At 41.2% G+C, this 27,627-nt stretch overlaps 1 protein-coding gene across 1 annotated transcript in view; it reads right to left on the bottom strand.

Annotated features, from left to right (window-relative positions):
* Positions 1-27,325, bottom strand: part of LOC131287620 (uncharacterized) — a 57,592-nt gene extending 30,267 nt beyond the window's left edge. Inside the window, exons 1-2 of the mRNA XM_058316683.1 lie at positions 26,899-27,325; positions 576-629 (exon numbers count right to left, since the gene is read on the bottom strand). Of these exons, the coding sequence (XP_058172666.1) occupies positions 576-629; positions 26,899-27,325 (481 nt within the window). The remainder of the gene's footprint in view (positions 1-575; positions 630-26,898) is intronic.
* Between the last annotated feature and the right edge of the window lie 302 nt (positions 27,326-27,627).

The following is a 27,627-nucleotide window of genomic DNA, read 5'->3' as shown; positions in this document are numbered from 1 at the left end:
CACCTACACGAGCCCCATCCGGCCCGTTTCCAGCACTGAAACACAACAAGGAGCAACGGCGTCAGTTCGAGATGGAAGCGAAGGAGCAGCACAGAAAAAAAGGAACCTAAATAAAATAAATGGCTGTTAACGCACACCATCGCAAGCTCGCCCCCCCGAAAGGGGGAGGGTGGAAAACGATGTGCTTCTTGCGCATGATCACGATCGTGCCGGGGAAGAACACTTACTACGGGGCAAAGAAAACGAAACGGTTTTGGGGTCGTTGAGGCAGGGAGGGATGGTTTGGTCGCTTAGTATTGGTGTGCTGGTTTCTGTGGAATCGGGTGGCTGCCCCAAAATTAGTCAATTTCGGCAGCAAATTGGGAATGTCATCATCTCGGTACGGGATCGATCCAACGAGGCGACGAGGACTTTCGTTGCTGCATGTGTTTGTGGTGTTTAAGAAATTATCCACAGTTTTCGTAACTTTTGTATTTTTTTAATTAAAATAAAACCATGTCCAACCATCGACAATGGGTTTAAGAAATGTTCGCAGTTTGAAAAACTTGAATCACGTGTAGAGTTAAGTAACTTACCCGGTAGGCACGCACCACCACCACCGCCGAAGGTTGACTTTAAGTGTGTGAAATCTGTGCGGGAGGGAAGAAGAAAAGGCGAGAATAGATTTAGGGGGTGAATCTCATTATTATTGAATTTAGTAATTTGCCGAGGCCAGTCCACCGTTGCCGGAAAAGGTTGGCGGAAAAGGTGGAAAAAGATGGTTGAGGAATTCGGGGCGGTCTGGGTTCATTTATCGATTTGACTGGAATGCTGTATCGATTGGTTTCAATGCTGGGGTGATATTCAGCAGTGAAATGTTAAGTACCCTCTTTGGAAGATTTAGCTATAGGGAAAGTTATTTTCGGCAAAAAGAACTGTATTTTTAGAAATCTATGTTTATTGACATCTTAAAGCTTAAGTTCTAAAATAACTCAACGGAAGACAAAATTAGTATATTGAATTTATGTGTGAGCGTGTGTATGTATCAGTTAGTCCAAGGGCACAGTTCAGGATTACAAAAATATATTAGACCAAAACAATCGGTGTTCACATTCAGATCTAGAGAATCAAATTACTACTAAGTTATGTTCATGGCAAAAGGAGATTTTTTAAGTTAGCTTATATATTTTCACTTGACATAAAATTGTAAAAAAAAGAAGTAAAGAGAAGATATACTAGGTTAAAATTGCCGAATATACTTGAACTCCTCAGAGGTTGATCATTTTTAATATATTTTGGAAACTTGATAGCTTGTTAGTAAGCTGGAGTGTCAAAATGTGAAATTCAACGTGATAAATGAATAATAAATGAATAAATAAATAAATACATAAATAAATAATTTGAAGTTTTTGAAGGGTCTTTTTAATAATATTTGATGAAAAGTACAAGAATCAGTCAGCACTACTACATGGCGTTTTTGATATTATTTTATTATAAATTCATTTCTAATGGTGGCTTGAATCCTATTATTTAGACATATTTTTTATGTGTTATGTGTTTTTTATTATTTAGACATATTTTTTGTGTGGTAGATTTTGTCCTTGAAAAATATGTTTTGACGTGAAAATTAAATCATCCTTGGAAATAAATTGGAAGTTGGCAATTCACAAAAGGCCAACTATACATTAATTGTCCCTGCTATTCAGTTTTAAGTCCTATTGTGAACACTATTGTATTCAACTTCGGCATCGAAACAAAAGCCTGTGACCCGTAGTGCTTAGGACTATACTCTCCTCGATGCATTTCATCTCCTAGAATGTCATCGATACTGCTTACTTTGGCTATCGATGAATTGACAAGTTTTCCATCGAGTGAACTTTCCCTTCGGCTCAACGAAGCCACCTAGCGTGGATAAAAGATGGATCGTTTGATTGTTCTTAAGAAATTGCATTTACCGAAACTGGCGTAATAGAATACTAATCAATGGAGTGAGAAGGTGAGGAAAACTATATTTTATTCTCAATGGTCGCTAACGGTTTAACAATGCGTCCAACCGAAGGTGAAGGCATGTGCTTCTCGCTTTCCCCGATCGGAAATGCAACGAAAAGTTCTGCCGAGGGGCAAAGAAAAAGCTGAAATCCCATGGCATAAGAAAACGATACCGTGCTCGTCTGCCGACCGCAAATCTGTGGTACTTTCACGCACAAAGGGAGACTGGGAACGGGGATGGAAAAACGTCGGCCAGGAAAAGGCATCAGATGTCAGCACTGCCGTGCCGGGGTAGCTTTCACCGAGGCGTAGGGAATTATCCCGGCGTGCGGACGCCACGCAACGGAATATCATCTTCCAATCAAGCAATTAGGCAGAGCCATTGAAATCGGATCGAATTACTGCATAATTTTGCACGAGGGTCTACCCGATTGGAACGGGCTGCACATCGAGCGAGTCGTTGCCGGGAAAATGCCGTTTGACGGTTCAATGCAGGCAGAATGTCAATGAATCACGATGAATGGTACATTTTTCTTTCCGCTACGGGTTCCTTCGGAGGAAGATCCTTAACTCTTTTGGAACTTCAAAGTTCCTTCGTTTCTTCGGAACTGCTTACGACCCGCAGGAAGGAAGCGAGTATCAAAATACAGCACAGCTTTATCGAGGATCATATTTTCTGTAAAGGGGTTGGCAGTGCTATGATTTTTTTCTCTCTTCATTTCTTCCCGAAAAGGACTTTTTCCTCCGTTGTCAAAGCAAACACACCCACCGGTAAGGCGAGAAGGCATCAGGAAAAGGGTGCAATTTCTATGCGCGTATTTTCAGTATTTTAGGCATTATTATAAGATTGCAAAAATGTGCCATTAGATTTTATTTGGAAATGAATTTATCTTGTTAAAAAAGAGGGAATGTAGTTCGAGAATCCAGATTTTCAATCAAAGTTAGGCACACAAAAAATACCAAATTAGAAATGAAGTACTACTGCTCAGTGTAGCTACTACTTTGTAGTTTGTATACGAATAAAACCGCACTGGCAAAAATGACATATAAACTTCCCTATAATTAGTCAAGTTTGCAACTACCTCACCCAGTTCCTAATTGAATTTGATCCAGTCCAATTCATTCGGACGATTTGTTGCAGTTTACGAGGTCACATAAATTGTCCACCGTGCCGTCCTGCTGACCCCCAGTTTTCCGGCGCCGAGTTTTTCCCAACTTTTTCCTCACTTCGCCGAAGGACAGGCAACATTGTGAGCCCAAAACCGGCGCGCTGCTACGGTCCCGCATAAAACTTGCATCATAATGTATCGTATGATTGCGCAAGTCAACCAAATATGGTACTACTACTACCACTACTACTGAAGCCGCCACGGCCCCCCATCGCCTCGAGAAAAGCGACCCATCCTATCCTACCGTGCCTCACAAAACACGCCCCTCTTCCCCTTTGCTCACAATCTCTCGTTATTTATCTCATGCCTTCCTTTTTCACCAGCTCCGTCCAGGAACTCCCGCCAGGAGGCCAGCTGTCGAGTCCGCCCCGGAACGAAACTCCCAATTGCTGGAAATCGATTGCTGGAAAACTTTTCCGAAAGGGCACTGTATAAATTACTTGCCAATTCAATTCCGGAAACGGAACGGCGGTTATCTTCCCACTTTCCGGTGATTGCTGCGGCAAGTTTATGGCCGGCTTCGGGAGAAATATCTAGCACTAGGAATCTCAGACAGGGCGGGTAGGGTAGGCACTGGTAGGCGACAAGGGAAACACAGCTGAGGTACGGTTCTAGGTCCTGGCTGAGCTGGTGGGCCGTAATGGAGTTGATATCCGTATTTTAAGCGGCACTACCGGATCCACTACTACCAGATTGAAAAGTTCTTCTGAACTTGGGTTAGATTTTGGAGGAAGGTAGAACAGATGAAATATTGAACTCCTTAAGCCTTGAGGCAGAAGGAGTATAAACACATAAACTCCAATGTAATATGCCGTTCAGCCAATACCAACCATTATTGTAATCATATTCCAGATTTAATGTAGTTTTTAATTGCGTAACTGTGACGTGAACTAAAGTCTGGCGATAAACAAACAACTTCCTAGAGAAACAGTGCAAATTCGCTTGCGGAAAACCTTCACGACGACCTTCCAAACACTTTTCCAAGCGCCCGCGGGCAGACAGCAGTCTGTCACGAGCCGCCCACGGACCAGGCGACACGGACCCGGATCGGAAAATCCAATTACGCGTTTGTCGATTTCCATTTCCTTGCCTCAACGTCATCGCCATCATCGGGACCGTCATCAACTGGCACTGTGGCACTCCTTCCGGTTTGGCGGAACGGTTGACGTGAGGTAGATATTCTGTTTAGTCTTTTTCCACATTCCCTTCGACAGAATGGACTCGGACAAATTGGAGCGGCCACGTGCCATTGCTATCCTACGGCCGGACTGGCTCTAGATTGACAATCGAGTTCGTCGGGACGGGAAACTGTGGCCGATCGATTTTATCGCGGGCGGTCATTCGAAACAGCCAATGCGTATGTTGGTTCCAGAATTGACCAAAATGGCGCAGAAGGTAGTTCGACCGAGTGCGACATACTTTGCGAAAGTTGTCCCTCGAGGGCCCAGCTGTGAAGAGTGGTTCAACGAAGCCGAAGAAAACATTTACAGAACTGCTCTCCCAAGCCATCGCACCACGGAGGTGAACGTCGTCGTTTGACTGGAACCAACTGGCCCCGACGTTCGAGAACGTTCTTCGAGGAAAAAGTGTCGACAACTGCGTGGTCGAAGATTTTTGCTCACTTTTCGAGGAAAAACCACTCGAGACGCTAATGCGGGATTAAGACACTACACACGGCGCGGTCTGGAACCAATCGGCAAATCGAACGCGTTCCGAATCCGAGCGTCGGGGTCCGGGAGAAGATCCCTTAACTTCGGGAATCTAATTCCTCCAATGCTGGAATGGAGTAGGTAATTTGATTCCTTCAGCGAGGCGCCAGTGTCTTCCACCAGGCCCGAAGAGTCCCGCGTCTTAGATGCTCCCTTACTTGCGTCTGGTCACAAGACTTCCATAAGTAGGGCCAAACACGATTCCTAGGATTTCAAGATACGAACCAGGTCTAACCGTCGTGGCGGGCCCGGTGAGTGTGCATGTGTGTGTGTGTGTATTAATTTTCCCTCGGTCCGGGGATCGAATCTCACGCATCTCAGTATTCTTTTAAACGCCACTCGACAATGGCCTGTCAACACACCATATAGTGGCCTCGGAGAAGAGTCGAAGTTCGCCTATCGGCTATCAACTACTTCACCGATCACTGAAGAGATCCACTCCTGGTTGAGTGTTGCTGTTTGTCTTGGGCGATGAGAACAAGAAAATAAGAGATCAAGAATGGGAACCACATACGGGTAAGATTTCTTTGACGGCGTGTTCTTGGAAAGCTAGAAGACTGATTTTTTTTTGTGAGGAATTGAACGACAAGCAAATCTATCTTATATGAGTCCATCGATACATCAATCGCTTTGAGTTCGACATTTGGCTTATTCTAGCTAACCATTTTCCACACCCAATACATCAAATGGAGGTAAGGAAGACTAGAACATGAAGAAATAGTTAAAAGAAATTTTCTAATTATCTCGACACAAATTATTGTTAAAGATTGTTGTTAATGCTCCTACTACTCAATAATTTTCTCCCAATATCAACTTATCAAGTGAAGCTAACAAGCGATTCAAATTGAATATGCTTTGGTTCAACGAGAGCATATCAACAACGGGAATTCAAACGATCTTTAGAAAAATAGATAGTTAAATTGAAGATTCATACGAAGTCTTAGGTCACGCTTAAAACGGAAAAATGAGTTTGTATTTAATTCTATATTCAAAACTGTATTTGTGTCGTTCCTTATGATTCTTTAGGCGAGATTCATTCACATGAAACATTCACATGAGATTTAAAATTTCATGATTCATTCAGATTGATTCATGTATCTTTTGTGATTTGAATCTTAAAGCATTGATGAATCTTCTGAAACCTTATCTTTCATGGATCTTTCACGAATCTCCATGATTGTTACTTTGGCGAGGATCAAGCGACCAAAAGAAGAGGTGTCCCTCTTCGCTTTTTTGGGTTTTACTTTTCTATTATTTTATTATTATTGAATCTTTGGGATTCAGCAATCTTTATTTACCCATTATTATTTCAATAAAAGATTCATGAATATCAAATATGAAGCAAAAAGTCATTTGAATTTGAATCGGAATTACACAACTCTAATTGGTTTACATTTTCCTGTTGGAATTAAGACGTACATTCTCTATTACGAGCTTATTTAATAGTTATTTGAAACAAATTTTCCATGCTGCATGTATTTTAGGTTTTATATGTTAGTAAAACAATTGACTATAACATTTGAGGAATTAGTAAATTAAATTTAAGTGATACTCATCTAAACCAATGTATCTCACTTTCATCGAATTATTTTAACTTTTGATTTTTGCTTTAGAAAATTTTACTCAACAGAAATTACTCAACAATTATCAAATGCTAACAATATGGGAAGCTTCCCATGCCAGTTTGGAATGTATATAATTCTACTGAACGTCTACAAGAGCACACGATTTGAGTTTGTTAGCTTGTTAGCACGTCTCTCGGTACACACAACCGGAAAAAAATTGCTACATCATGTTTTCGTCTGGCGAACGTTCCAAAATATGCGCATGTCTAACGTTTACCGACCGGTATCCGTTTGAAGTTACGTGATTTTCTCTACTCCTTGGTCGGCGTCGACGTCTCCCAACCCAAGGCGTAATCAAATCGACTCGATCCGGCCGTTCCATGGGCAATCCGCAATCGTCAAGTGCCGGCAGATTTTCTTGATGGCAAAATTGCCAATTCATGTTTTATTCACCTGCATTTTTCCTCTTTTCCCCGGCGCGGCCGAGCTGATTACTACCCACCGCGCGCCGAGGCGTAAACGATACTCGAGCTCCTCATTAAAATTAGCATAAGCCACCGGAATCGGCCGTGCCACCAACGGGCCGAACTGCTGCGAACGGATGTACGGAGCGTCGTGTAACGAGATTTTATCATGGCGACATCCGGCGCTCGGTTCGTTTGTGAGCCCCACATCAGGCTGCCCTTTTGCCACCTGCAGCACGTCTCGTGACTTTGTAGAATGGTGAAAAGCTCTCGGCACCCACCTTTCCTTTTCTTCTTTAAGGTTATCCTGTACGTCTCCACTTCCGGTCCGTGGGAAGAGATTTGTTTGGTTTGCTGACGACCAACGCGAACGAAGCGAACGACAAGTTGATTCCTTTCTGGTCCCGGTTTCGTTTACTTAACATCCACCCTGGCTGATTTCCACCTGTTTTTCCTCCTCGCTAATCTTGTTTGATTGACACATACAAAAGTGCGGAAAAAACAGAATGGTGGAAAATCACAAAAGCTAAACGATTCTGGCACACTAGGCACCTTTTTTTTTCTCCCATCACACTTTCGATCGTTTCCGATGATAACGTTTTCCGTTCCTCGATTTCTCCAACCAAAATTGACTTTCCTAGCGGTTGAATTTTCCTTTGGTCCGTAACTCGTAACGTAATTGATGTGGCACGATGCTGCCGTTCTATGCTTCCGGACGAGCGAAAGTGTACGCTTCAAATGGCCTTTCCTTCTTTGAGCTTTTCTTGCGCTGTTTTTTTTTTACTTTTCAGCACAACGCCTTTGATGCCAAAGTAGCAACGTGAAAGGCGAAAGAACTAACGAGCCACGGGAACCACCTCGAGAGCACGCACAAACAGAATCGAGAGCAGAAGCACGAGTGGAAATAGTGAGTGTTCCTCCGGATTGCTGTCAGTATAGTAGAGAAACGGCAAAGGAACAGCCAAAGTTGAAAAAAATTTAAGGAAAACATCCTTGAAGAAAACAACATAAGAAAATACTTCAAAAACTGCACACTATGCACTTGATGAACCGATCGGTTCATCTTAGAACTGATTGAAAGTCTTTTTGTGTTGTGCATCTACCACTGGTTATAGAGAGAGTGGCAGCAAACAACTATTAAAATGAATAAAAGATGCTGTTTATTGTGAAATGTGCTTTCAATGCACTTTGCCATTGCAAACGAATGTCAATGGATAATTAGGTATAGTTTTTGTTAATTGAGACATTTACGGTGAAGTTTAGTTTAAAAAACACCAATTTTTTAAATTTACAAACATGAGTATTTACACGTGTACAAACCTTCGTTTCAGAAAGTCGACAAATAATTATTATCCTCTTAATAAATATTATTATTGAGTGATGTATACTAGAACACTAGAGTTGAAACTTCAATTTGTCCAAACGTTATGTTTCAAACTCTATTCTTTCTACTCAATATCAAATTCTAAATATATTATTAACGAACGAAGAGTCAAACCGGACTAATTACGACAAAACAAATTAGTCATCGAAATTGACAAACCAATTTATCAAAATTGGCAATTTCCTCTAATTTATTATGTTCAACTTTACAATAATTAAACCAGGATTGGAACTATACCTTAAGATCAAAAGGGTCAAACGAAAATTATGGAAAGATTTATAATTCTTTTATATCGAACAGGACAGGGTAGTTAATTTTTAATTTATCATTAGTTGAGACACTGAATTTGTCAAATTCGGTACATTTTAATAACAGAAAACAATGTTACACATTTGATGGCATTTTTCCGCATGTTCTGCATGTAGTTTCTATGGCGTAGAATGATCAAAGAAGAATGAAAGGGGGAAATAAATCTGTTTCGAAGATAATTTTCCCTTGAATTGCCATTTTTTCCTTTGATGGATGTGGTGCAACTGCGGTTAGTTTGTGTTGTTTTCTAATTAACATCCAATTCCCCCCTTCGCTTGTGCTCGAGCCCCTTATCCTTACTTTCCACGCGCATTGTACCCAAATTTATTACTTTCCCTTTTCGATGCTGTTGCATTGTGACGTTGGGGCAATTTTCTTTCATCTCATACGGAGCCCCCCGAAGCAATCCCACTACCAAGTGAACAAAAACACGCACACACGGGCAGGGAGACTTTCCCTATCAAGCAGGATTTTCCACGTACCCGGGTACGTTTTGAGGATCCATTGCTTTTGCTGCTTTCCGCGGAACATCCAGCACTTGACGAAACGTTCGCGAAGCCATCGCGCTGTGCGAAATGCGCAAGACTGCACACATACAGTATGATTTGAAGTGGTGTGTGCCGGGGGAAGACGGCAAAGGGGGGGAGAGAATGGGAGACCACCAGCCGGCACACACGCGTAATGGCGTCCGTACCATGGTGTTGTGACTCGTGGACGTTACATCCTTTGCTGTGTGCGTGTGTGTGTTAGTGTGGGCCCTTCTTATATACAGGTTGACCAAACCGAAAGCCAGAAAAAACGGAAATAAAGCAGAACAAGGACGCGCGCGAAAGAACAAACGAAGGACTAATAACACGCCACACACCGGTCGACGATGGAAGTCGATTTTTCCCCTCCATCATGGTTGGCTTTTCCTCCATGGGGTTGGAGTTGCGAACGAAGAAAAAGAAACGCAATGCAAACAAAAAAGGGGGGAGAGAGCGACGATTGCACATACTGGCATACACACACACACCCAAACAAACGGTGTCGTCAAACAAAACACACAGTGCGCTCGCTGGGAAAAGCCATGTTCGTCTCGCGTCGGATAATGGTCGTCCCCGGAAGGACAAGGGTCCAGCGCACAGGACGGCGAACGGTTTCTCGGTTGGCGAGGAAAAACAAATGTGCGCGTGAAGGAGAAAAACTTATCATGGAAGCGAATCCACTTCGTTTCATGGATTATATAACGATTGTTTAGCAAATGTATATCTACCGGCGGAGTTGGTGAGTTTTCGTACGAGAGACCGGGTTTGTAGTGGCCTTTTCTTTCGCGGAGAACAAAAAGCATTCGACCTCGCTTTGGTGGATGCACAATGTGGTGAATTTTAATTGGAACCGAATGAAGAAGCTACGGCGTAAAAAAGGGCAGTCAGGGGCGAACGAAAGTGTTGGTGTTTGTGAACCGGTTCGGTGTGGTGCTGTGTGCGTGGTTGCGCTTGGAAAATTGGAAAATCTTCATCCGAAGATCCCGCAGTGCATTGCTAATCTACGGTAGTTTCCTTTCTTCTTACCAGGGGATACGGAAAATGGCCGGTTGCGTTACTCTGGCTCACCGGAAGCGACAGGCGTGCGTGTGTTGTGCATTTTCTCTAATCTTTTTCTGGTTGCCATTTGCTATCTTCGCCAACGAGACGTAGTTATCCTGGGTAGGCTAATTTTGCACCCTTTCTATGTCTGACCCGGTTCATCGAAGACAGAGCCTTCCCTTTGACGTAAACCGGGAGAAAATGAAGCACAAAAAGTCATCTTTACGCATTCTGGATTTACGGTTGTGTAGTACTAGTTAAATAGTCCTAAACTAGTTTCCACCCATTGATTATGAAAAGTAGAGTATTAATAGTGGAGTGGAGCTAGTCTTGCGGTAAAGAATAGCAGGATGCGTAGCTTTTTGATTTTACGATCTGCCGACCTTTATCTCCAAATGATCAATACTTTCCTAAACCTGCTTTTTTTAGTGTAATGCAATACTTCATATTTCTGGACATACTTTGAACACACATTATTTAAGACATCTTGTTTGTGTAAAGTATGAATTGGTTTTAAAATGTGCTATCTATTATAGAACCGGTACAATCTACTTGAATTACCGTCTTGTTTGAGCAACCGTGAAATAAAGTCGTGCAAACAGACGACCACCGAACGATTCGCATCTCCTATGTTTCATATAGCATTTTAAGTACACCTTAAGAAACTAGCAGTTTTTGAAAATTCAGCATTTTACTATATCATTAAACAACAGGCTTGCTCTTCAGAGATAGTGTAATGTTTTACAATAGTTTTTTTTTATTTTGCTTACTGAACTGAAATGGAGAAATGCAGCAATACTAAAATACCAACCAACATTTTCTTTTTCATACAACGATTGAAAACCTATATTTTGAACATATAACAATAAATCAACAAATGTTGAGAAAATGTTGCTCAGACGCTGTAGAATAGAGATTAACATTTGAAGAAACTCGAGGAACCACTCGTTTATATCGAGTAATCATTTTTTCGATTGCAGTTTCACAAAAAGTAGAGACGAAAAGTAAAGTAGAGAAGTGTTTTGTATAAATGTTATTAAATTTAAAACAAAATCGAAGCTATTTTGAATCTGGTAGTGTATAAAATTGCTTACTTGTAAAATTATCTAATTAGTTTGTTTGTTTTTATTCAACCAACCAATTGTTTCACTTTAACCATTTAAAACCTTTGTATCTTTGAATGCATAGACATTTTCGTATTTGGTGTTTACTGTAATTCAACCCGTTGGTGGTTTTCAAATGTGGGTAAACGAATAAAATAGTTTTATACATAAAACAGGTTAATTTCTACGAGTCACTAGCTTTTCTCTTCTAAATTCCAGAAAAAATATTGAATGTATCGAACAAGGATCTGAAATTTCTTTTGAAAATTAGTTTTTGTTTTTATCAAAATGCTCTAAAATTTCGTGATCTTTAATTTTCGCTAGCTAATCTCATGGGCAGGTGTCTATTTCAGATTTACCGATGTGATTAGTCAAATTCCGTGAAATAAACGGTCATTCGCCGCCGCTTGATGCTGTTATGCCATGGTAATTAAACAAAACTTCAACACATCCGAGTATTTAGTGAAACCTGAGCTGCAAACCATACTAATCTGTACCACCAAGCTCTAAGCGATTACTTTTGGCGCTATGGGATCGCCATTTAAATGCGACATTCATCTCCCGATACATGAATAATGTCAAATTGAATTAGACACACAAACACAGTCACAAATAAAATGTGGGACGCCGAGCACAAAAGGTCAAATGAAGTTTGAATATGATACCTCAAATTGAGCTAGGTGATTAATATATGTTGTGTTTTGTCCCTATCGCAGGGAAATCTATTTACAGTTTGAATAATTAGATGATGGAAAATGAAAGTTAAAGCTTTCACACACACCAACGCTCCGAAAATTACGTGTCGCAAGTTGCATGGGCGGAAAAACCTCTTTTATTGTTGGCTTTAATATCACTATTTACCTGGTATGCATTTAAAATGTAAATATACCGAATGCTTTGAAATCTAATCTATGTCTAATAGAATATTATCTCGAATAAAAACACTACGCAATTGTCCAAAATATGTTTAAAAAACAATAAAGTTGCGTTATGGCTCATAAGTGTATTGAATGATTGAACATGATATTATTTTTCAAAAATCATTATATTGCACAACGATATACCTCTCAGCAAAATTTTCAGTGGAATTGAAAAAAATCATTATCGTTTGCGATGTAAACGTAGTCGTTGCACAAAACCGTCGCTGAATTCAGCTACATTATTGACAAATTAGGGAATAAAAGGTTCTTTTACGTTTGAGTTCCCCTGCACAGTCTGTCGGGAAATGGTGTATGTTTTATGATGGAAACTTGTCTAAAGGATAACATTATCGTTATGTGGGCGAGTTTTTAGTTCGCGATCGTATAGTTAGGCAAGTATAATGTTTAATTAAGTGTAGCTACATATTTAAATCAAATGATTTCCAGTGAAATAATAAATCTGGGAATTTTAATTTCTTTAATTGACACAATTTCTCGTTTTTTTGTTGTTTTTAATTCGCACAATATCCCATAGTGGGACTAGGCCTCGCTTCGAAGAGAGTTACTGTGATCGAAATCGGTGGTCAGTCGTTCGTAATTGAATTTTAAATAGGAATTCATTAATTGGTATTCAACTTTTTTCATACAATTCCCAGCAACAAAATAATTGGGTGCATAACTACTTCAAAAGAAATAAAAACTTGCAATTGGCTTTGCAATTAAATACTTTATACCACGCTTCAATTTTTATTCTTACAAAAATATAATGATACTGCATCTGATACTATCTTCATGCTTTTAGCTTTACATATATTATGATAATTACAATTTGCAATGTTAATAACCGTTGATTCTTTTTTCCAAATATTGCATTATACCATTCTATTTGGCATCATTATTGTTTGCATTCTTATTTCCATATTACTTCATAGCTGGTTCTGATATAAGTTATACATTCCCCTGTTTTTGTTTTATATTGTAAACCAAGTTCAAAATTTGCGTATGTGAAAATATACTTAAATAGCTTCCTAGTGCGTTATCTATCAAGTAATTTGAATTAGCATAACTTTAAATCCAAACGGATCGCAGTCATGCGTTTGACTAGGGATTCCCGGGAACAACCCAATTTCGAATCGCTCTAATAATTGAATAAAACGGTAGAACGGAAATTGTTTATCTTTTTTGCTCGCCAATTTCGGGCCCCCCTAAAATCGACACGCCGTACACTTACTAATTCATGAAGACGTAACGCTCCGTTCCCTTGTCTGCGGAGGGAAACCAAAGCCACCAAGACACTGGTTAATAGAAAAACAGTAGCATTAGAGAGCAAACAACACGGGCAAACTTGGGGAAGAGGCCCCAATCCGAACAAGGTAAACACAGTGGTGACGGAAAACCAGCACCGAAGCATGCCAGATTGTCGATTGCCGATAAGTCGGCCAACCTACCGGTAGGAAGCGAGCATTAAACATTTAACGGAACCGACCCACGGGGGTGATGCCGGTCGACCTTTCCCTGGGATTTTCACGACTCATTCACGGACACACGCAAATATAGCCCACACACACACACAGAACGCCTACTTGCACATGTTGGTGCGCATGTCCCTCGGTGCCGGTGGTAGGGTCGAAAGTGAACAAAAAAGGACAATCCCGCAAAGGTCGTAGATGCCGGGAAAATTACGTTACGATCGAAACCTACCGGACCCACCGGTTCCAGCTTCGTCGAACATCCTATCGCCTAGAACCGGGGACGGTATAAATTCAACGGGTAAACGAATAAAACGCAGCCCATGGTGCTGAAACGCAGCACTCTGGCATTCGAATTGGTGTTTTGTGTCTAATAATGAAACGATACAACGGCTCGCCGGGAAAACTAGGCATGAATATTCAGTGCACTGCGCTGTTGCGGGAATGTGCGTAGATGAAACATTCAGTAGAATGGAAAGAACGTGTGCGGTGGAATGAGAGCTGAAATTTTCTAGTGGCTGGTTGTGAGTGGTAGGCAATCGCAATACGACATGGAATCAAGTGTTTGTTGTGTTGTTCTAGCAAAAGTTTAATGAAGATTCATGCATAAAACATTCTCGATTATATTGCACACATAATTCAACTGACTTTAACGATGAATATGTCTTTAAAACACATGGTTTTATGAGCAATAACTGCCTCTGCATATCCACAATTTATTAATTTTATATCATTTCTGCTCGCCGTGTATTCCATCATAACTCATAGCTAACAAAATCAATCAAAGTTCAAAGGAGAAACTCCAACAAAATCAAAATGAGATTAAATTTATTCTTGTTTGCCACGTGAATATAAAACGGCCCCTTTGTACCCCTTCCGAAGACATCCCTTATGTGTGCAACTCTTTAGGCCACGCCTTCCATTGAAACGCATTTTCGGGGTTGTTGCGTAGATCAGCTGTCGTTCGTGGTTGATCAATAAAATTAGGGCACGCACGCGGGACTAAATACAACCTCCCAAAAGGATGGAACAAAGTAATAGACCTCAAGCTCACTGAAGGAACAGTGGCGTTTAGCATATTACAATTATTAGATGTTTTATTTCGACAATTTATTATGCTGTTGTATTCGGTAGTTTATTTTTCGAAGGTAAGGAAAGTTGATATCGACACTTCTGCCTTGCCTTTCGCCGATGACTTCGCCATGAGCTCAGCTCGGTAAATTCCCGAAAACAGTAGCAAAAATATAAACTGTGGCATGTTAAAGTACAGCAATGATTGCAAAGATTGGAAACTTAAAATTAACAACGCTAAAATAGAAGCCCATGTTGACCATCAATAATGTTAACATTAGTTGGAGCAGGGAGGTAGAACATCTCGAAGTCACACCACACAGAAGACTTACCTTTAGTAAACTACTAATCTACTCTTCGATTATCAAACCAGTACTGGCATGTTCGGTATGGTCGAGTTGTGCAGAAATTCACCTGCCTAAGCTTCAAAGGTTTCAAAACAAGACGCTAAAGAATTTTAAATCCACCCCCCTGGCAGAGTACTAATGATATCCATAAAAAGAAAATCAAGAAAATATCACAGCATATAGAAAACATCCCTCACAAACACAACAATCGATTAATCCTACGGCACCGAGATCGTCGTTAATTATCCGGAACAGATTTGTTCAATTATTTGTTAAGTTTATGCTTGGATGGTTTTGTACATAAAACCAAGTTGGATATAAGGTAGCTAGTAGACATATCTAAAAAATAATAGACAGAGGGTTATTTCACATTTTTCCAACATTTTCTGTTTTCACGGCATCCTCGCATAAAAAACCTATATAAATCTAATGTAATAAAATTCCAATATTGACCACGATAAGAGATAAACAAACTGTAACGGTTACTGTAACGCTTGCCATGCTGTATTCGATAATTTGTATGTCTGATTTTTGCAGTATTACAAGTATACACAACATTTGAACCCCTTCCTTCCAAATCCTCGGTGCAGTTCTAACGGCTGACCAGACAGGATACAGACACCATCCAACTCCTTGTGGTGTGTTTTTAATATTAAGATCTTCCTAGCAAAGTCGTACAGTAGAACAGCTGTCAATTGTCCTGTAAAAAGTTACAACACTAGCTATCGTTCAATGTTTTTTTTATTAAACGCATGACTACGTCAATAGAAATCTACTACTCGACTACTGAATAGAACGTGGAGTAAAATATCCCGTCAAAAAGTCCTCTCCATGAAACTTGTGAAAGTGTATCAATTGTATGATAACGATTCTTCGTTCATGTCGATTCTGTTGTGAAAAGAATAGTTGAAGTACAAACGGATCAATCCCTGATGCTATCGTCCGATGGGAGTTGACAGTACCCGATTTTGCCGTTCTTTTGTGAGTACCTTGCTTCGGTTGCGAACCGTTGTTATTCGCTTCCTTGCGTCAACCAAAGAGAGCGGCTGGCGAAAACCCGACGGCTGCGACGAGGAAAACACGCGCCCGGCGCGGCATGGCAAATGCGGAGGCGGAGAGATTTCGCGACGAATCGCCTCGGTATAGCGCCTGTCATCGCTGTCAGATTGCTGCGGGTGTCAGCGTCATCCTCCTTCGATAGTGCCGACACAACTGGTGAAATCACTCCAATTATTAACAAGCGCTTGGGAACGACCACCACCACCAACGTAACTTGTATGAAACGGAAACGTACACTTTTTCCTCGGTTCGCCGATCGGAGTGAAACGTCGTTTGCATCGTGCTGCCGACGTTGTAGGAGGATGGCTCTATTATCGAAACTATCGACCCGGATTGACAAATTGAAAAAGTGGTTCCCGTGCGCTGCCTCGTCGCGTCGTTGCGCGGCCCGCGTTCTGTTCACGGGGGAACTGTCAAAAAATGAGGTTATCTCCTACGCGGCCCACTCCGCAGGCTTTTGTTATTGCGTTGGGCTTCCCCCCCGAAGCGATCACAAATTTCGCTTTCGCTCGTCTATTGAAGCTGATCCGAAGGTGAAGCGTTCGATTTTTCGCCGGTACACAGCAAGTGGTAAATACCGCGACAAAAGAGTACAAAATAAAACATCGCAGTAGGCGGGTGTCATGAAGATGTAAAATTTTCCCTCCAATAACAATGTGGCATTGAATTTAGAGACAGAGAGAGAAAGAGAGAAAATCCTCTTTCTACAGGCACATCTCACACTCTAGGAATTTTTCTTGCAATCTGAATTCATTGTTGATCGAAGGATATAAAAAAGAGACCATCACAGTCGTTTCCGCTTGAGTTGTAATACAAATATGTTGAATAAAAAAAGAACTACGTACTTCCACATTCCACAGCCATCGGTATTTCGAACGTCATGTTGAACAGTTGGTTGGTCCTTTTTTCCTTCACTCCCGCCCGGTATTGTGAGGAGAAAATATGTTTTTAACTACACTAGAACATCAACATCAGCTCCGCACAACAATGGCATCGGGAGTGGTATAACATAAAACAAAATCAAAATGTGCAAAAAAAAAGCTTCAAATCAAGCACGGAGAAATTTGATGCGCCTTCACGAAGGATACCAAGGGCCGAATGGAAGGGTAGAGGCAGACTGCCAACAAAGACGAAAAGGTAAGGTAAGGAGAAACCAGTAGTCAACCGAACGGACGAAAAACGGCAACAGCAGCAAAACCCGTGGGCGGTTTATTTTCACAAGATTACCCATTTGTCATCACCCGTACTTCCAGCAGCAACACCTTCGTCGGTTATATTATTATAATCTTCAATTTTCCTCTCCGTTTTATTGTTAGCAACTTAACTCAATCCTTTTTCCTGTCATAGGATTCCACACTTCTAATCACCACTTTACGCCGTATCTTCCTGCCTTTCTTTTCATCTTTTAACAAACTCTTTTCCTTCCCTTCCCATTCCCTGTGTCGCCAATTTTGATGCCTCTCACTTCACCATGCTAGCTGGACTTGGATGTCTTCCTGCTTCTTTGAACGTTAAATGCTCTTTATCTCGTCAGCTCGTGTCACGATTGCCTTTGATTTCCCTTTTTTCGCACCTTCTTCGCGCACACTGTTTTTTTCTTCCTCACCCCCGGGGAAAGGCTGAGGCCCACAGTTGTAATCCTTTTTCGTCCGTGTTCCATGTGCATACCAATCTACGGTCCTTGTCACTCCGATGTACCAACAGGCCCGTTTTACACCCATTTCCTCCAACGCACGAACAAAAGGACATCTTCTCCCGGTGTGCTTGGCCTCTCCGAAAGGAATGTCATCCGAGGAGCAACGTCACCCGGGTGCGTACGTCGAGTGTCCCGGGACCATCCGGGAGCCCCCGGTTTGTTCAGTCACGGGCAGAGGAAAATAAAAATTAGTAGAAATTCGATACTGCCCTTTTCCCGTTGTTGGCCCTCGACGCTGGGTAGGATTTTTCAACCGCAGTCGCAGCCACAGACTACGCCCGTGTTGAGGTCCTTTTTTTGGAGTTGCCACTTCGTCCTTTCTGCCCTCGCCATATCATGTGTTGCATCGCTTGCCTTCGAGTACATTTCTCCCACCAAAGGACCTGCGTGTGACTTGCGGAAGGAGCGAGCACACACAAAGCTACCGTTTCGACTCGGCTTCGGGCAAAACAAAACACAAGAACGGATAGTCTTCTTCTTAGCACGAGTGTTTCGAAGAAAAACAAATTCATAATCCACTTAAACACCGTGCTGATCCCGTCCAAACAAATCCTCCAGTGAGGGAAAGCAGAGCAGATCGTTCAAGACAAAGTAAATTGGTCAGCTGGGTGTTCAGCCTTCAGAAGCACGGGATGCAGCCTGGCAAAAGGCGTCGATCGATTCCGGGAAGTGGCCGCAACGGTCGACAATTGGCAATGGCATTTTCTTCTAATCCGGGCGTTGTGAAGTGGAGATTACAAGAATCCATAAGCCGCGGCTGGCAGGAAAAGGTGTAAAGGTTCTGCTGCCAAAACTTTCAGAAAGGTTTTGCGTTTTTGAGCCATGGCCATACGAGAGTGACCCTTGTGTCGGGGTCCGACCGAAAAGAACAACTTTGCAGCTTTTCTCAGGAGTATGATTTTTCGTGACCGGATATTCAACGGATTATTCGAATAATAATATGAAGCGAGATAGGAAAGGTCATCCCGTTTACATCCCATTTAATCCCAATTTCACAAAGATGTGTTTGACGACAAGCATTAGAAATGTTAGTTCCTCACATTATTTTTCAAATTTATTTAGCATCAAATGATTAAAAAAACATTAAACGTTAGAGCTGATTTAAACGACAGCAACTTTACTTCTCAAGCAAACACTAGTGAACGCAAATTACTATGGGAACGGTACATTTCACTACCGTCCCGGTATTACACCAGTTTTCAGGTGTGAGGTTATGTGATAACACACCTCTGCATCATTTTCACTGCATCATGGGCATCTCCATCAACTTAATTAGGAAAGTTAAAATTTAGTCCTCTGGTTGGTAGTTAAGATAAAGATCTTAACTCGGGAATACCAATTCTTTCTTGTTATATAACTACCATGCGATAAGTTTCGCTTCATAGGTAGTGAAAAATAACTGGCCAAAATGAACACATGGAGTCATTATTTTTATACACTACCAATAAAAGAACATTCATTATAAATAAAAGAATTTCCTTGTGCAAGAGGCCCTAAGGCGGATATACTACCATGATAATTCGAGCCGCCCGTTTTTACTGGAGGGGTGAAGAGTTAGTTTGACAGCGTAGTTACCACCACGGTTGTGCTTACAGTTTGTAGCCAGCCAAGCCAGACAAGTAGCCGGCGTCGAGGATGTAATGAGGGAAACAAAGAAGCAACCTCGGTCAACAACACTGCTACACCCAACTGCACTAACACGTGAAGCTAGCACCAACATTGCCAGCGTAAAGAATTGGAAGCGTAAAATCCAGCACATCCTTTTTGCCATTAATTAGCCTTGGCGTGATTGAAAAACTCCGGGCTCCGTTTCTCTCCAGTGAGAGGTGTTTCTTTAGCTGTGTTTGCTTGTCATTGTTTACGTACTTTTCTTTCTCTCTTTCGTCCCCATGCATGCGGGAGGTTACGACTGCAGGTTGGTGGTTTTCAGGCCTAGAACAAATTAACCCACTTTATTAAGGGGGGAATAAGTTGTGTGGTAGCGGAGACAAAACCATCTCTAGAGTTAACTCGGTAGTCCTGGAATGAGGCCTCATGAAAGGTGAGTCTAACGTGTTCCGGTTCTTCGTCCACTGGGAGTTTTGGTTACGTTCGTAGTTCATACCTTTAAACTGGGCCTTCCCTCGTGACCATGCCTAACATATGGTATGAGTTTTGTCCGTACATTTGCAGTCTTTCTAACAGTCTGCATAGTGCGCTTTCGGTACGGGATGCGAGGGACATAACAGGTGTTGTCTCGACAGTTTGTAAAGAAAGAATTTGTCTTTCACTGTATTCTAGACCACTTTTTATTTCCCTGTGACTGATATGGCGTACGGTAAATCTTCTGTTAGACTGAGTTTTCTTACTGAGGCTAGGTTTCTGAGGTTAGAATAAAGTTTTCTCTTAGACTGAGTTCAAACGGCTGTATTTTCAAAAATTGATGCAATTGTCTCTGATTCAAATTGCAATCTGATTCATTTTCGTACATTGCTGTGTGTATTTCTCAAATATAGAAAATGTTCAGACGCTTTTTCTTGAAATCATTATGAGAATCTTTAGCTCTATCTTTTCCACCTCCTGGATGGACGTAAAATTCGCGATGTTTGATATACTGTTTTATTAGACAAAAATCAACAAAGACATATACTATTTATTACCACTCTCACCATTCTTTTTTGGATATTTGTTTTCATATAAAACTCCAACAAATTTGCACAGACAATTGTCTAAAGCCAAGCCCACTGTGCTCTCCAGATAATTCTACTCAGATGTTTATTTTTTAAATGCTGAAAACGGAAGAGAGGGGTGCGAGCGGGAGCGTAGAGAGAGGGGGAGGGATAAAAAGAGCTAGAGAGGAAAGGGGTAGGGGGGGGGGGGTGTAAAAAGAGATAGAAAGAGAGAGAGACAGAGAGGGAGTGAAGAGAAGATTTGTACAAAAAATTAGTTGCCTACTTAGACGCTTGGTGAAATGCGTCACATAATAAAGAGTAAAACAAATAGAAGAAAAATAGCAGCAAAGCTCCCCATTTCCACCGACCTTCCACACCGTTTTGTTTCCAAGCCCTCCTCCACTTTCATCCAACCTAACCTTTCCTCCACCTCCCCTCCAGCAGCCGAATGGCATCCAGTGGTTTTGCAGTGGAAAAGCACGCTCCCTATTTCGCGCTCCGTAATCGTCCTTTCGAGCTGGGTCGGTCTCGCGCAAACCTGCAAATGCAACGCGATACCTTTACCTTAGCTCCCCTGACACCCAGCTTCCTCTCCTCGGCGCTCGGAGAATGCTCCAACGGCATTCGAAGCCAATGTACTGATCACAATGAGCAAAGGTAGAGCGCTCGCTGCACACGAGCTCGTTTTCCCCGGCGTATCAAGAGACATGTGAGTGTGGGTTTATGTATGGCTGTTTGTGTGCCTGTGTACGGGAACATTCCAATCCTGGCCCCTTGGTTCTGCCATCCCAAAACAAGCACAGCTCGGCTAGTTGCCCCGATCTCTGCCCCCGTCCCCACCTTATGGTCCTACCCTTGGCGGGCAGGATTTTTTCAGGTCCTTTTTTTATTCGGTATCGCTGCAAATCCGTCTTGCAGGATCACGTTGCAGCATCCACCCCGTATCCCCCGCTATCTTCGACGTCCAGTTTCGTCAAGTAAAACGGTTCCATTTGTTTGTTTTATTTCACACCTTAAATTTTTGGCTTTATTATTCTCGCGCGCGAATATCCTTACATTGCGGTGTCAAAGGCTGACTGTTTTTTTTTATTTTCGTTGTCGCGTCCGTGGTGTATTTCGAACCCTCTTTTTGCCTCATTTTAATTTTCTCTTTGTTTGACATACTTGTGCGTGTGTGTGTGTTTGGATCTTTTTTATCTTGGCAGTCGGGGTTTGTGTTCCAATTTTATTTTTCTATTTCGTTTCACTCACATCTAGCTTGTGCTTCTAGAATGAGTTTTTGGTTTCTTCAATTAGTCCAATCGATAAGATGTTTTTTATCAGCCCCGCGAACCACCAGGTTGTTTCTCGAAACCGAAACATGAAATCGCGGTAAATTGTTTCAACGTTTTGTTGTGAATACTTAGGAGCTCTCTTAATATTTCCTTATTATTATCCGTGGGTGCTTTTTAAACGTTTAAACTATTGTGTCGTTTAACGTTTAGGATTTATGTTTTACACAACAAGCATCAATTGCCTCGCTAGCATCGTAACATTATTCGTTTTTTTAAATGTTTCTTTCTCTTTCTTCTCTTTATTTAATTTTAAAAATTTACAAACAACCACAAAATAACCTTTTTGGGGTCAATTAGATAGACATTTTTTTAAACCCCACTGTCTAACCAACGTTTGAATCAGAAAAACCTCTATAGTAGTGTTGGGATTTGAGAATGCATTTTGCCGTCGGCAAAAATTGCTACGGTTGATACCAGCTTCGTTAGCGTTCGGTTTCAACTAACTCAAATAGGTTTTAGTTCGTAGACTATCTTAGTTTTGTTTTTCCTCAATCCAATGGCATAAAGGAACCTTGTTGTACGGTTGAATTGGTAACTATACGAATATTACCGAACGATTTATCTTTACTCAACAAAACTAAACTATGACAAAAATATTTTCAAATTGAAGGTATTGCCATTTCATTTAATCTTTTCGCACTTAAGTAATCTAGTACTCCTATGATTGAGTAGTAAGAATAGTATACGCGTGGATTAGTAAGCACCCTGTCATATAAATCCTGTTGCTTTTGATCTCGCATATGCTCTTACACACATTAGCTCTTGACACACTGGCCGCGCATTGTTTTACACCGGGTAATTTATGCAGTTTATATCACCGTGTTAATTAATTCTACGGCACATTCCTCTAGCTTTTTTTTATTTCCACCATCAGCTCGGTTACAAAAACAAAACAGAAAAAAAAGTACAGACAGCAGGAAATCCCCACACTTGTTAGGCAATGACAAACTGCACCGTTAGCAGCCCACAATTGATGGTGACTGGCGGCGCGCCATGTGGTTGCAGGATCAGGCAGCCGGCTGGTGTCGTGCAACATGTGCCACAGGACGCGGTTCTGTCACGCAACATCGGGACAAGGCCCCTGGAGGCAGAAAATGTCATGCGACGCGTAAAAATGTTGTATACCCCGCGCAATTAGCGCGCAATTGGCGCGCAATGTAACAGCTAATTGCGCGGGTCTGAGTTACCCTCGTGGGCGATTTTGCGCATGCGCATTGATCAGAAATGGCGGCCCCCGAGTACCCTGTATAGTGATGGTCATCATGCAAACATAAGTCCGCCAGTTCCGTAATATTTTTATCAACATATATATTTATTTCGGTTTATTTTTAATTACCTACACCGCTTAAGACTATTCTTAGTCATAAATTTCACTACATATCACTGCACTACACACAACACTTGTACACTAGAGAATATCTTCGGATTCGCATCCGAGCAGCGGAATCCAAAACAAGCTTCCGACGAAAGATGCTCTAGAAATGAAAATAGATAGGAAATTACTATTGATGTTTATACACAATCAATGATGGAATACTCATCTTTTTTTGTTTTTTATCGATGAATTCTGCGAGAACGGATCGGACGCCAGCAGCAGCAGTACCTCTCCGTGCTGAAGAGTAGCGATGTAAACAACACTATCTATCGATTAAATATGTCGTTTTCGGGCTGAATATGAGCAGCAAAGCAAGCCCACACACAATTTCTTCACTCTTATCCATAAAGATCACTAAAAAACACTGAAAACACCACTAATTTACCCACTTTATTTTCACTGCGCTCGACGCACTCCAAGCCGGTCCCGGCGGCTGCCATCACTGAACGCTCCCTTGACAGCTTGACTGTGAGCGTGGGTTTGAGACTATGGTGGCCAAAAATAAGTGTGATCGTTGAACAAAAATCGCGTGTGACGAAAGTTTATCTGTCCTAAATTTTTTTAAATTTGATAATATTTTTTTGTACATGGTTGAGGTTTCGCCTATTCAACAATTGCATGAAAAATCGGTGATAAAAATAATTTATCCACCCGCAATAAACTTTGTCCACAGGACAACCAAATCCCACAATAATGTAGGCGGTTTCGCTTGGCATTGAGTGATTGAAAATCTGGTCGAAGTGTGAATTTGATTTTCATTGTTATTTTCAAATACATGGACGTAAATCATATTGAAAATGATGGAATCGAACGCATAATCTCTTTTCTATGTTTATTTCCGTTGTAAAATGTGCTGAAATCATTTGAAGTGCATTATGGACATGCTTTTTAACTTTTTCATTCTGTATAGTTACGTACAAGAGTACAAATACGTTTGGAATTTGACAAATTTGTTGATCATTAATTAAATCGACGTTATTTATTTAAGTTTTGCAAAAATGAAAACGGTTTGAAAAATTGACTAAGTCCCAAAAGAGCGAGTACGAAAATTCGGGGTCGAAGGTGGGAGTAGGATGGCCTGCTGATTGTAGCAATTGACCGTTGACGATGTTGCACATCGTTTGAAAAGTGTGGGCCAATGAGGGGTGGAAACGGGTGGAGACGGGAGAGACGTAGACGTGACACGGAATTTTGAGTTACCGCTGCCAGCAGGGGCGCCCCCGGTGTGTAGCACGGACGACGCTGCGGTTGTGTTGGTAATTTCGCACTGCAGTTTTGTGCTTTTCGCCTTGGGGTACCTACAGAGCGAGTAATTCGCCGTCAAGAAGCGTACGGCAACGAATGACCCGACGATGGTACTCACAGCGAACGTGTGAAATTAGCTGCCCTGAACTGGCCGACATGCAAGGCGAGCGATAGTGTAATTTGGATTAGAACGTTTAATGTGATAGGAAGTGGTTGTGGACTTCTTTTCCCTTTTGAGCCAATCTAAAGTAATGGCATTTTATTGTGCCTAAAACACAGTGCAATAATAGCTGGGAGTATTATATATGTTTGAGGATAAATCGCACATCATACTTCATTTAACCAAAATTACACTAAGCTTTAAATTGCACCCGTCAAACTAATCATTGTTATAGATTTATTTGTTTGTTTCATTAAAAGTCCAAAAATACAAATAATACAAATTTTAACAAATTTAAATTTGAACTTGAAAGTTCTCTTTTCTACGCCACGTCAACGTTCGTTTGAACTGATTTAATGTTTAAGGGAATAACTTTCAACCCTCTCTTGTACCTACAACAATAAAAATACTCATGTTTCAGTAATAAAATCCATGGAAGACTGTTTGATTGTAAGGTTCATTGTTGCGTTCAACTTTTCAGGGAAATAGCAAATGTTTTTACTGAACAATAATTAACAAGAGAAGTGATGATAGTGCATTTTGGAACAAATAACTTTTGACCGGATCGCAATTCATTTTGGATAAATTTTGCACAGAAATATTGTGTTGTAATATTCGCTTTCCAGACTTTGTTTGCAATACGCATTCTTTTACGTATCCTGTACAAGAAGTCGTTTCGATACGCTTGCCGTTTATATACTTTCATATCAAATCAATATGGAATATTGATACACATGCTGGGCATTACATGTTAGTTCTTGTGATAGAAAACTGTTCTCAAAGTAAATACCCGAAACTACACCAAATAAAGATTAGATTTAGTTGAGCTACATTATCACTGTCACGTACATTGCCTGCTTTGAAAACGATAAAGGACAACATAATTCAATTACCATACTGCGAGTAGAATGCCAAATTAAAATAGTTCTCGAAATAGACTATCTTTGTTTATTTTGTAAATATTTTCATACTTTTTTAATACGATTCGGTATCCAAGGTTATAATTTGAAGCACAATAAAATTGATATTTTGTAAAAAGCAATTTGAAAGGATCACAAAAAAACAACAGATTTAGGAACTCACAACCGGCGTAAAATCAGACAATATATCAGATTTTTTTAGTAGTAATTTAGTAGTTAGTTATAATTAAAAAAGGAAACACGCCTGGTTTTATATAGATTTTGATTCAAAAAGGAAGTATATGTAAATGGAACTTGAAGCTCCATTTTTTTCTGATTAACTAACATGAAATGATCCAGATTAGATATTTTATAATCAATATGCCTAACTAGCAAGAAGGACTGAACAAAATAATCCAAAGAATGCACATCACTAGCGCTTAGAGATCCTTTGTATCATATTTGCTCGCTTAAATTCTTAATATCTTGATGTGTTCGTACCAATCGTGGACGATCGAATCTTGTCCTCTTTTCTTGAGTAGTAAGTCACCTGGTAAATCAGGATAGTCTTGAGGCTTTGTAATATCTTAAACATTCGATCAACGTTGAAAAATAATTGCACAACAATTGCTCCAAACAGCTGCAATGCGTTTTATAACTGAACAACAATTAGTAAAAAAAAAATGTCAACAATATATGTTTTGATTTGAGTTGTGTTTTTCAGATTCAGATTCATTAAACTGAAAGATATACAGATTCATGAATCTTTTCATGAGAGATTCAAGAATCCCAAAGATGAATTAACTGGTGAAAAATCATGAGCAAAAAAATGGGTCGAGGGATCCCCTTTTTTTTTTTTTTGTCGCATGATCCACGCCAATGAAAGAATCATGGAGATTCGTCAAAGATTGATGAAAGATACATGAAGATTCATGAGGGTTTCGAAAGATTTATTAACGTTTGAAGACTCGAATCGTAAAATATTCATCAAACCTTCTGAATGAATCTTAGGTAAAAGATTCATATGTATGAATTTCACCAAAAGGTTCATAAGGCACAACACTAGTTTTGATGCATGAATACATGCAGCACTGTGACTAAAAATTGTATAAAATTGAATAACCTCATATATTTAGCACAACCACGAATGAGTGAAAATGGATAAATTAAACACATTTAAAGTTTATGAACTTGCGGCGTTGTTTACGGGTGGTCGAATGAAATAGTACTATTTTTGATTAGTACTTTCCCAAACCAATTCATATGAAAGTTCAGTTAATGTGTTAGTCATAAAGATTATCGTTTCGCTTTGGAGGAATGGGGATCACTCTTTCTTTTCCACACTGTTTGATTTCTGGTTTCTGGGATAGCAGGAAAAGATGGATAGATTTGTCCTGGAATGAAAGGCTCCCGAATCTCGCATCTGTACTTACTGTTGGCCGACTGTGCCGAATGGAGCTGGAGCGAACCGCCCCCGGCGGCCGCACTGGCAATATTGTGCGGCAGGAAGGCGGCGGCAACGGCGGCGTGCGCGTTGAAGTACGCCATCCGCGAGGCCGCGGCCATCTGCATCTGGTGCGGGTCGGCGCATCCGGCGGCGGCGGCGGCGGCCGCGAACGACGCCTGGCCGACGGTGCTGGGATAGAGCGACGGCGTGACCGCCGACACGACGCCGGACGGGCGCGTCGACTCCGAGCTGCTGCCGAGCCCGAGCAGCTCCTGGATGGCGAACGGGGATCGCTGCGGCATGGTCTGGACCGCGGGACGGTGGAGGGCGGCGGCGGCGGCTGCTGCGGCGGCCGCGGCGGCCGGTGCGGTGACGTGTATGGTTTCTCCGCGGGGCAGTGGCTCCAAATTCATGCTTTCCCACTTGGGGTCCTATTGGGATGGTTCCTTGTTTCTTTTCCTCACTCGTTTCTTGTGTTTTCCTTTTCCCAACACCCGATACAAAACCGTATATCTCTTATCAAACCCAAGGCGGATTGGTTCGCCTCTTGTGTTTTTGTGTTTTGTTTTTCACAATGACCACAAATAAACAAGAAAACTTTAAATGACACAAAATACACTATAATCTGACACAAACATCACACGCGGGATCAAAGGATAACTTCCAGCAGCAAACCTCTCGGTAGTTTACCACAAGCCTTGGATTTCGATGGTCA

This window comes from Anopheles ziemanni, chromosome 3 (assembly GCF_943734765.1).
Source record: "Anopheles ziemanni chromosome 3, idAnoZiCoDA_A2_x.2, whole genome shotgun sequence".
Taxonomy (NCBI): Eukaryota; Metazoa; Arthropoda; class Insecta; order Diptera; family Culicidae; genus Anopheles; species Anopheles ziemanni.
Note: the sequence above shows the minus strand (reverse complement) of the source record. Positions and strands in the feature narration are given on the sequence as shown.